The 11,297-nt window shown below is 52.4% G+C and overlaps 4 protein-coding genes across 4 annotated transcripts; 1 reads left to right on the forward strand and 3 right to left on the reverse strand.

The window, feature by feature from the left end:
* Positions 1-255: 255 nt before the first annotated feature.
* On the reverse strand, positions 256-2,644 carry BO82DRAFT_355969 (CAIB/BAIF family enzyme). Its single transcript, XM_025635595.1, has 5 exons — positions 2,358-2,644; positions 1,823-2,286; positions 1,469-1,767; positions 914-1,414; positions 256-856 (listed from the first exon to the last, which is right to left on the reverse strand). The coding sequence occupies exons 2-5, from the start codon at positions 2,202-2,204 to the stop codon at positions 311-313; spliced, it is 1,728 nt and encodes a 575-aa protein (XP_025490168.1). The 5' UTR covers positions 2,205-2,286; positions 2,358-2,644; the 3' UTR covers positions 256-310.
* A 3,109-nt stretch (positions 2,645-5,753) lies between these two features.
* Positions 5,754-6,893, forward strand: BO82DRAFT_366406 (uncharacterized protein; the record flags this gene model as incomplete). The annotated part of the gene is made up of 1 exon (XM_025637040.1): positions 5,754-6,893. One exon carries the CDS (start codon positions 5,754-5,756, stop codon positions 6,891-6,893), a length of 1,140 nt encoding a protein of 379 aa, XP_025490169.1.
* Positions 6,894-7,902: 1,009 nt separating this feature from the next.
* BO82DRAFT_355971 (uncharacterized protein) lies at positions 7,903-8,866 on the reverse strand (the record flags this gene model as incomplete). The annotated part of the gene is made up of 1 exon (XM_025635596.1): positions 7,903-8,866. A coding segment is annotated over exon 1 (881 nt), but the record flags the coding sequence as incomplete, so codon positions are not given.
* A 158-nt stretch (positions 8,867-9,024) lies between these two features.
* Positions 9,025-10,872, reverse strand: BO82DRAFT_339343 (putative mitochondrial ADP,ATP carrier protein (Ant)). Its single transcript, XM_025633475.1, has 4 exons — positions 10,511-10,872; positions 10,296-10,317; positions 9,849-10,171; positions 9,025-9,787 (listed from the first exon to the last, which is right to left on the reverse strand). Exons 1-4 carry the CDS (start codon positions 10,559-10,561, stop codon positions 9,224-9,226), a joined length of 960 nt encoding a protein of 319 aa, XP_025490171.1. The 5' UTR covers positions 10,562-10,872; the 3' UTR covers positions 9,025-9,223.
* Between the last annotated feature and the right edge of the window lie 425 nt (positions 10,873-11,297).

Below are 11,297 nucleotides of genomic sequence, written 5' to 3' on the forward strand. Positions count from 1 at the left end.
CCGATGAGGGGGGAAGTTGCTATCCGATGGGAAGAGGGTGGCATCCGATGGTTTGGAACAAATTCGAAAAACAGAATTGTCCGCGGATAACTTATCCAGTTGCCGTGGTTCAACTTCGGACTGATTCGGTGAGAAATCCAAGGGCTTTACGATCATTGCGCGATGTGTTGCGATGGTAGGTGTAGTATTAAATACGCTGCTATCATCCTCACATAAGCAAATATACTAGACGGATTGCCGTAAAAAGAATCACAATATGCATGCTGCTACTTCTCCGAATATGTACAAAGACGTCTTCCCAAGATCAAACCTAAACCTTCCGAAAATCCTCCTCTTGCTGCTCAAAGTCCTCCCAACTCGCCCGGTCCGTGCCGTTAGGCCGGCTGGCTCGGATGAACTTGTTCTCCACACCGTCGATTTCCGTGATGGGCCGCACAATCTCAATGTCCCCTCCGTAGGCCTTGGAGTACCAGATCTCAGTGAGGGCCTCCTCTCCTGCTTGTTCAGGAGCCGCGTAGAGGTGGGGGAATCGGGCCTGCATGATCTTCAGCACGGTCGAGGAGATGCGATCCACGCTGTCGCAGTGTCGCAGCTTGAAAAACTCGGGGGGCTGCGCAGCGCGCATTTGCTCCTGGATGGCGTCCGAGTACTTGCCAACGGCAAATAGCAGCAGATCATAATGCATCAACGAAGCTTTGCCGTGGTACGAGCCGCCCTGCTTGGCGCGGTGGTAGAGACCCGTCAATGCTGCAATTGCTCCCATACACCCGGTGCCGTAGTCGGAGATGGGGAACGGGGGAACCATTGGGGCCGAATGACCCATGAATTCACCCTGTGCCCACGCAATACCACTCACCTGTAACACAAGTCAGCTATGATTGTCAGACGTGAGACAAGGAACAAGGCAACGTACGCAGTCGGCAATCTGTTGCCAGCCTGGGCGGCCAGCCCATTCACCCTCGTATCCAAAGCAGTTCTCGTTCACCACCACAATACCCTTGCCGCGCTTCTCAGCCAATGCGGCAAGTGCGTCTGGTCCGTACCCCAGCTTCTCGAGAGCCCCTGGGCGGTATCCGTCCACAAGAACATCGGCGTCAGCCAAAAGCTCTTCGAATTGTCGCCGACCGTCCTCAGACTTGAGATCCAAGTCAGCAGCATGCTTGCCCATGTTGCCGTCCACCTGGAAGAAGGGAACATCAGACAGCTTGGGACTGGTGATCTTCAGAACGTCGGCACCATATTCCGATAAGATGCGTGCCACCGTAGGCCCGGCAATGATACGGCACAGCTCCAGAACCTTGACGCCTTCGAGAATTCTCTTGCTACCGCTGCGACTAGCAGGGAATGGTGTGGGAGGCAGGTCGCCGCTCAGACGGGTCACCTTCCAAGCCGGTTCCTGGACGTTGAGTTTGCCCTAATAGATATCTGTCAGCATGAATGTTCTTTTCCAGGGACCAAGAATCCGTACATGGGGGGTTTTGATAAACTCCTCGTATTTGAATGCCGTCACACCAGCCTGTCTCCTCTCCTTGTTCATCTCCTCTAACTGCGCCGCCGAGTATTTCTGCACATGACTCTCAATGACCTTGATGATCTCCTCATAATCGGTCAGATCCGGACGTTGACCCTCCAATCCAATCATGTTCAACGTCGTGGTAGCCTCGAGTGAGCCATGGATGTGGAAGTATTCGTCCTTGTTCTTGGTCTTGTACAGATTCGCCGACATCCGACGGTAGCCGTTCGACTGGGCTGCGAGCAAGTCCGTGTCTAGGACAATTAGCCACACGAACACTGACGCCTCGGGGGAAAACAAGATGCCCACCTTTCAGCTTCTTTTTCACTTCCGGATCCAACTTGGACAATCCATCCACCTTGGCCATGTACGCCTGACAACCAAATGCAGTGGCCCGCTCAAGGCTCACCTTGACATTCCGCGCTTGGGGTGATGGTCCATACCGCAGATCAGCGATTGCGCCTGCCACTGCTCCCTCCACACCTTTCAACGCAGCCAAGGTCTCGGTCTCTTTGAACGGGATCGGGTAATAGATCTGGTCATGAATGGACGTGAATGACACAGCATCCCTGTGCTCCGCTACTTCCGCGGGCAAGCTGAGACGTTCGGCTTGGTCGCAGAGGTGGTTGAAGATGCGACCCGCCTCGCGGACAGGCGAGTATTGTACGCCGCTCTCCAAATTGGCCGCCATACTCTCGTTATCTAAATATAAGATTAACCTCCTCGAGATTCAGACCGATGTCGTGAGTTGCGCTTCCTAGAGACGGCAAGTACTTCCGCAAGTCAGTATAAGGGAAAGCAAGAAGAAACCCACGCGGGCTCTCCGGGGAGGGGGGAAACGGACCAGATATATGTAGATCAAGGCCCGCCAGAAAAAGCGCCGTTTCGGCAAAGGAGTTTCTGGATTGAGGAGAAGCAAAGCAGCCCTTCTACTTTTTGACGGTTACGGTGGGCTCAGTCGTCCGGGCCCATTCCGAGGGATTGTCCCGTCGGGTGGATGCACGTCTGAACGACCGATCGGCAAGCACAATTTCAACGGCAGAGTCCATTATCTCTGCTAAAGCATTGTATTGTGATAGGCAAAGTATTCTGTCTGGTCCTTGGTCAACAGCATCGGAGGGGGGAAGGCCTCTAACCCCGCAGAGGAGAGAGGCGGATTGATTTCCGAAGGGTGGGAATGAGTTGGAGAAGTGCGTTTTCGGATGTGAGGCCGATAAGATCGGAAGCGGATTACGGTCCGGTCAGATGACGTCGCTCGCCACGGGAGCCGGGCTTGATGCCTGATCTATAAGACATCATGAGGCACCAGCAACTTAGCCTTGCCGTGGCTTGGGATTGTTGAGCTGCTGGCCGACAAACAGTTACTGTACATATGTGCTTATATAGTGAGTTGATTGAGTGATTGTTCCATGCTACCTTGTCAATAGCCACTAAATTCTCAAAACACAACTATTTTTAAACGTAAGGGATAATCTCTATCCTACGCGATCTCCTTACCACACCAGCGTTCGCTTTAAGAATATGTATCTCAACACGACATGAAAGGTGAATTGGTCGTAAACTGAGAGGCTGATGGAGATGAAACAACCAACAGCCTACAAGGAACCTCCGGAAGACTTGTGACATTTGAGTTCCTTAGGGACATTCTACCTATCTTAAACTAAATTTAAAACTCATTGCAACAGAAGGCATTGCAAGACATACATGTCTTTGTCGGTGAGCATCAGACCTGCCCCTTTTTGCAGTAGGTATGAAGGGGAAGCGCATGTCACAGACGCATGCCGTATGGGTAGTCTCTTGTTGATATAGATCTCAAGCCGAGGGATGTATCAGTCTAGCGTGAGGGTCGGTCCAGTTTGAATGATGATTGACATGTCTTACTCTCTTGTAGTATGCAAATCCGCCCCTGAACTATTGCCCTTCTATTTTTACCTAACATTACATGACAGGTCTTGTATGAGTAAGTGTCGTGATCCGAGTACACTTAGTGGACGAATCTTATACTTCATTTAAAGCAGATTCAATAGAAACCATAGACTGCAAGAAGCTGCAATGCATTGAATGCAACGAAGGGGCCGATGAAGGCCTATGGAGACCGCTCATCTTTGTGACATCCTGCGGCTGGAATCAGCCTCCAACCTTGGGTCTGTCAGCCACTACCCAAAAGCTGACATTTAAGCTCGCGGCGATGAACTGTGTAGTCAGCGCACAGTGGCCTTTTTGAACCAACAAAGTTATAATTCATGCAACTATGAGAGATTTTTTTTGGGTCAGGCTGTGAATCAATAAGATTCCCTTTCTACACAAGTATTGACGACAATAGATGGATGGCAAACCACCCACCCACCCCTCTTCTGATGGAGGGGGGAAGCAAGCAGCTAGCCAGCCAGCCAGCCAGTCAGCATAGATTCTGACGGCGCATGTACAGTGCCCGATGCCCACGTGCCGTCGTCATGGCAGATTATCGCCTACCAGAGTTCAGCCAGGCAAGCCGTACGTACGGTAGGGTTCCTGCCCTCACCAGGTTTCCTAGCCAAACCTACTCATACAATGTAGACGCGCGGGGTGGGCGTGGGAGAGGGGCGCACGGGCACGAGGTACCGGCCTTGATATGTCCGTCGATCGGTGGAATAAAGTGGACATTGTTTGCTCGAACCGGAGACCAAGGAAATGTTCAAGACCAATTTACATCATCGCGAGTGATTGTTGGGAGTTTTTGGGAAGTAGAGGGGTTAGTGGGCGGGTATCGCAGGGTTACCACTCATTAGTCTCTTGGGAAGTTCGGACGGATTCTGAAGCTGTTAAATTGCTAAATTCACATTGAGGAATACGTAGTGGGTAGAAGTTAGTGCGGGGAGGGAATGGAGGCGAAGGAGAGGGAGGGGAGGAGCACGCTGATGATCGACTGACTAGTGGGATATTCATGATCATCATCGTCAGTCAGTTCGTTCTGCTGCTTCTCTGTGCGACTAGCACCGGAGAACGGTGTACCTTGGACCTTCTTGGACCTTCTTGACCTTGATAAGGCCGATACTTTGGAGGTACACAGCCCATACCTCCGATACGGTACGAGAACAGCAGCAGCGGTATCAGGGCTGGTGGCCCCGGATCCTCCCGGTGCGATTTCAAGCGGGCCCAGCTGGTGTCCACCAATCCTCGAGCCCACGCCCCAGCCATGGGACTCAACCCTTAGTTACTCGACTTCGTATGGACCCCGTAAAGGTCCGCCGGTATGGGGCGGCATGACGGGGGTTGAGAGAAAGAGGAGAAAGGATGGATGCTTTGTCCAAGGAAATCCCGCGATAAGAGGGTCACACTCAGTTCATTCACTCTGGGATTCTGAGATTCTTAAGGCTGGTCATTTTCTCTCATTCCCTGGCACTTGGACCCCTCTCCCTCCCCTTTCACAAAGTCAAGCGAAGCACAAATGACCCGAAGAGCAAAAGCGACAACACTGGTACTTCCTGAGTACTTGACCGCCGTGTATCATCTGCAATAGAACGGACATTTCCTTCTAGCACGACTTGCAGTGCTGCTGCTGCGCCGGCTGACAAGACATTCCATTGTGCTATTCTTACTATTCTTACCTGGGCTTTCTTACCTACCTACTATTATTATTGACGGACTGCACCAAACTCCTTGCGTTGCCTTCCCTCCTCCTTTCCCTCCCCCTCCTCCTTCTTTCCTCCCTTTCTTTTTTTCTTTTCTTCGACCGAAACTCTTCCTCTTGTCTGAATTGTCAAGGAACGTTTTCCATCGAATCTACGTGGTTTCTTGCCAATAACGTGAACATTGTTCCCCTGGATCTACTTGTCTCCCACCCGTCGCGTTCCTCCCCTTATCAACCAACCCTACGCCCCTCTTAGCGCGTCGCATCGCATCAGGCTTGCATACTAAGTCCGCTCACCGTTGCGTCTGCACCTCTACGACTGCTGTCAACAGATTACTGTAAGTCAAAGACCCCAAGTCTCCAATTTTACCAACCACATTCTTTTTTTTTATTTCTTTTTTTTTTTTTTTTTTTCACATCAATCATTCTTGAGCCTGAATCTGTGGCTGTGGGAGGGTGTGTTTGTACTGGGCCTGGAACTTTAGTCATCTTCCTCCATTCATTGTTCCTATTGTTTGGTTTGCGCGCTATGGTTGGTCGACCATTGATCTGACTCATGTGATTACAGATCAATAATTAGCCACCAGGTTGAATAGAAGCATTCCTCTCCCTGTGTTCGAAACACCCATCATGGCTTTCCAGAATACCACGTCCAGCATCGCTATGGCCCTTGCTGGTAAGACCGCCTCGGTTGACATCCCCAAGCCGCGTCCCGGCTTTCCTATGGCTGGTCGCGACTCGACTCGCCCCGGAGCGCCTGCTCTGTTGCCCACACCGCCCAACTCTATATCACCAACTTTGCCGCCTCAGGGCTTCAGACGAGAGGATGTCGGTCAGTCGGGTTACTCTCCGCTTGCTTCCTCGCATGTGGACTCGGACGTCGACCTTGGAGATGCTACGGCGAACTCCCTCGCTGCCCATGATCTCGATAGCACCGGAGCTATAACCCCTGGAATGTTGGCCAAACACCATCTTCCAGAGATTATGCTGCAGCATGGGCCCTTGGCCATTCGCCACCTGATGGGTTATTTAACCTCTTCTGTTCCTGGCTTCTCGGGTATTCCTCCGGCCAAAGCACGGAGACTGGTTGTGGCCGCACTGGAGGGTCGAGGGTTCGACGAGAAAAGCGATACCGCTCAAAGCAATGTGATCTTCGAGAAGGTTGGATGGGGTCGCTGGGATGCACGGCGTCGTGGCGAACCGTTGCGCAGAGACTCGCAACGGATGAACATGTCGCCCCCCTCCAGTCCCTCGGACACGTTCTCCCACCGGGGCATGCAGATTCCCACCACCAAGAGGGATAGCCTGCAGCCATATGGCACCAGCGTAGCGGGTGATTCCGCCGTGTTTTCCTATTCAACCGAGATGGAGTTTGGCCGTTCCGGTATCAGCATGTTGGAAGACGAGGCTGACAAGATGTCTCTGGACGGCAACGAACGCGAGTACTGCTCATCTTCTGAGGCCCCTGACGACGAAATGCCAATCGAGGATTGGGGCGAAGAAGATGTGACAGATGAGGAGGATTGGGCGCAGATAGGGGCCGATGCTCTTCGTGCACGATCCCTCAACGCCTCGGGCGGTATTGTCTACGGCAGCGGCAAGTCGCCTCAACTACGGGGAGGAGGGCCGGCAACCTCTTCGTTAGCAAAATCCGCACCGCGCAATTTTCCGATCCAGCAGCTTGGGTTCAATCCCCCTGATAATGCCATGAATGATGGGGATGAGCGGGCTGCAGCTGCAGCTGCACTGTTACGGCTCGGGTCGATGTGATGTGGTTCGATGGCCAGTCGCCGCAGGCAACCCTAGGGTACCGGTCTTTGCATGACCTATTTTGAGGCTGGACCATTCCTTTCTTAGTACATATATTTTTTGCTTTCGGTCTCCATCTCTGGGGCCACCAGCATGCTGCACGAACACTACCGGGTCGACTGGTTCGATCCCGGGTTGCATCAGGAGTTGGCTTGGCTTATCTGGGATTGACATGAAGGCGTTTTTTTTTCTTTTGACGGCATCGCTACGATGCCAGCGTCGTCAGCTCAACACTGACAGACGTGCAGTCAGCTTCGACATTCTGTCAGGCGATGGCATGGACTTATGATTATGATACCTCCGCTGCTATCTTGACAGCACCTTCGTTTCCTGCATTCGGCCCTCGGAGGTTTTCAACATATATACATATATACTTGATGACATGGGATAATCACCACTCCACATTGTGCATACTTTTGACGAGTTCAGGAAACAGTCAACTCGGGTCTACGGATTACCTGTGAGGCCTTTGTGAATATGATACATAGACATTAATACAAACAACTATGCTAGTCATAGACCCAAGGCTATCTTTCAAACTCTGCTTGTTGTGTATTCTTGCCTGGCTAGGATTGAGATAGTAGACTACGCATTGCTCATCGTCAGGTCACGAGGGTTTAAAGATAGATTTGTTTCAATAACCAGGAGTCCAAATATCAAACAACCTGTCACATATACAACCTTAACCAAGTGCTTTACCCGAGTCGAACTCCCAGCGTCCGCCCGCATGCAAGCAAAAGACACCCATCGATACCCAGATCCTCACTTTTAGCCCTACTAACCCTCAATGAACGACACGAACAAAACCCCACTTCACTCACGCCGAACGCCCCGAAACAAAATACAAGAGACGAAAGAGAAGGTACCCAAACTCCTTCCCCGAGCCGAATAACACAAGACACATCCACCATCGAAACCCCAACCTCAATCCCATCCGATAAACACATATCCCTTCGCCCCCCCCCGGCCCCACCCCCCATCACTATCCTTTTCTGATGAGAAGAAGAGAGGCTCACTTATCATGCACATCATTAATCTTCTTCCACACCTCCGCCTCCACCTCGGCCAACTTGGTCCCCGCACTGCGGAGCCACGACTTGGCGTTCGCCACGATGCCTCCCTCGGCCTCGTCGAGGTCCACCCGCCCTGACACGCCGGGGTCGTAGTGCAGGGGCAGTTGAGAGGTCGTCGGATGGGAGGTTGTGGTGGTTGGGAGGGTGGCGCTGGTCGGGGGTTGGTAGAGGGAGGGGTAGGGGGTGGTTGTTGCGTTGGGGACTGGCAGTGCCACTGGCACTGGGTTTGTGGGGGGGTATTGGTGTTGTTGGGTTGTGTAGGGTTGTTGTTGCTGTGGTTGGAGGGGGGAGGGCGGGATCGTTGTTGTTGATGGGGTTATGGCTGTTACTGCTGCTGCTGCTGTAAGTTCGGGTGCTGCGGTGGTTGCTTGTGCCGAAGCTTGTTGTTGTGCTGCTGCTGCTGCTGCTGTGGCGGAAGGACTGGGGATCGCGCATGCTTTGCGAGGTGGAGGTATGGAGGATCCTGGAGCGGAAGCTGTGCTGGTAGGAGCTGGGACAGGGTGAGCTCCAGGCTGTGGGGGTGGGGGAGAGGTGGTCGTGGTGCTCGAGCTTGGGATTGTGGCGTCGCCCATAGTGGTTGGTGTTGGGGTGTATGCTGAGGATGGCGCTGCTGCCGGCGCAGGCGGAGGCGTTTGCACAGGGAGGGAAGGTATATCGTCGGATTGCGCCGTGGCGTAGATGGGTGAGTATGGTGGTGCAGTGGAGGTAGCTGCGGTGGAGGGCGGTTGCGATGAACTGTCAATGACACGTTCTTCTGGTTTCGGCTCTGGGGATGAAGCGTTCCTAGCAGAATCCCCGTCTAAGATTGAAGATTCGTTGTCCATTGCGAATGCGATCCAACTCTTGAAGTTGTAAGTCGAGATGTTGAAGGAGCTGCTCTCAGCTCCAGAGAACGACGTCACTGCATTGTGCCGCGCACGTGACATTCATCAGGTGACCGGATTCGGAAAAGTCTACCAGACAAAGACCTACGGAGGCAAAACTACTAGGGAGATATTGGAAAGAAAAAGAAAAGCTTTGCAGGCAGTAAAATACAACTGGTACAAGAGGAAATGACACACTTCTTTATGCCCAAGACAAACGTGTCATTCTTGAGGCATATTTCTATCCTCCCCAGTATCGTCCAGCATCTGGTAGTTACACCAGAGGACTGGCCAACCCCTTCCCCAGAAGGATTCACACCGACTCAAACAGATTTGACCTTTTTAGTCAAAGCGTTTAGCCAGAGCCACCCTTGTACTTCTTTCCGAAGAGCAGGAGCTGAACCTGGTCGTAGATGGACAGGACACCAGCACCAGCAACACCACGGAGGATGTTAGCACCAGCACCCTTGAAGAGGGACTTGACACCCTCACGGGCGACAATCTGGCGGAAAGCATCGGCGGAGGACTTGTACTTGACGGCCTCACCGGAGGTCATCATCATGCGACGACGGACGGTGTCAAGAGGGTAAGAGGCGATACCAGCACCAGTGGTGACAGTCCAGCCGAGAAGGAAGGAAGCAAGGAAGTTACCCTCAAGAGGACCAACGAGAACAACGGGCTTGATGGAGTCGTACATGCCGAAGTACAGACCACGGTAGACAACAATACCAGCAACAGAGGGACCGAAACCACGGTAGAGACCGGCAATACCGTCGGAAGCGAGGGTCTTCTTGTAGACGTCGACGAGACCGTTGAACTGACGCTCACCGTTGCCCTTGGCGGACTTGGCGTCGTTGGCGAGACGGGTACGGGCGTAATCCAGAGAGTAAACGAAGAGGAGGGAAGTGGCACCAGCAGCCTGTTCATCCGGTTAGCGACTGTCCGTCCTCAGAACGCTCTTGTAGATCGGGAATACATACACCACCGGAGGCAAGGTTACCCATCATCCACTTGGTGTATCCATCACGCTCCTTCTTGTAGGCGAACATGGACTTGTAGGTGTCACGGAAAGCGAAGTTGAGGGCCTGGGTAGGGAAGTAACGGATGACGTTGGCAGTGTTACCTCTCCAGAGAGAGACAACACCCTCAGCGGCAGCAGTACGACGGAAGCAGTCGGCGATACCGTTGTACTTGCGGTCGAGACGACCAGCGCGGAGCATCTCATCCTGGTTCTGGATGAGGAGCTTGATACGCTCGATGGGGGCAGCAGCAGTCTTGGAGACAGCAGCGGAAACACCACCCACTGTGAACAGTAGTTAGTATCAGTAATCCATAGATAGCAGTCGATAATGTGGTGTCGTTGATTGATGGATGGAAGATCGATTGTTGGGTGGCGATCGATCCACGGAATCTAGGATTTCACATACTCATGAAGTCGACGACGAAGCCCTGTGAAAATTTTTATTAGCATTGTGATCGATCGATAACGAAGCAGATCGACCAGCATCTCAATCCTCCGACCCATTTGACACTATCCAAGCTCATATCGGCCCTTTTGATGCCGTTTCGAGTTGGATATTCAATGGCGCGTGATGCGAAAGAACTGGTCGACTGTCGATTGAAGGGACAGGTAGCAACTTACGGGCATGCCGAAGACCGACTTGTCGGCCTGGTTAACGTCACCGTTGGCCATTTTTACGGCTGTGAGAAACGAAAACTAAACAAAAAAAGAGAGGAGAGAGATAGTGCCAGACAAACAGGACACTTCACGGGGGGATGGGGGAAGGAAGAGAAAGAAGAAGGGAAGGGAAGGGAGAAAAAATAGCGAACGGAGGGCTCTTGTAAGCGGGAAGAAGCGAGCGGAGACGCTAGGACTCTCTTGGGGGGGGGAGGGAGAAAGGGAAATTTGTTTCGCTGGCCTGAATGTGCAGTCGATGCAATGGCAGCGGCGGCGAACAGCGGCCACACTAGTCCACTTTGAGAAGGCTATCTGGGTGCCGGTCCGGAGTAGGGAGTTTTCTCATTGTAGGGGAAAAGGGAGAAAAGGGAGGGAGGAAAGGAGGCGGCGGGTCTACCGGCCACCAAGGAAAAAAAAAATTCAGAAAAAGTGAAAAAAAACTGGGTCCGGCGCTAATGCTGGCCCAGGCAACCAGAGCCGATATCTCCCGATCGCGCCAGTAACCGTCCCGACCGCTGATATGGAAAGAGGGAAAAGAGGGAAATTTCTCACGGTTGAGTTATTTATGGAGCAGAAGCAATCGTCCCTACGTACTCCGTACTCTGTACATGTCTGAAATTAATTTCAGTGAAGACTAACTATTCGGTTGGTTTTGGACTTGTCCACTACCAGAAACATAATTTTATGAAGACATGCAATTTGTCCTGTAGGCAGTCAATGCCCAGAGCCTCAGTTGGAGATTCCATATCGG

The sequence above is a fragment of the Aspergillus uvarum genome, assembly GCF_003184745.1.
Source record: "Aspergillus uvarum CBS 121591 unplaced genomic scaffold BO82scaffold_41, whole genome shotgun sequence".
Lineage (NCBI taxonomy): Eukaryota > Fungi > Ascomycota > Eurotiomycetes > Eurotiales > Aspergillaceae > Aspergillus > Aspergillus uvarum.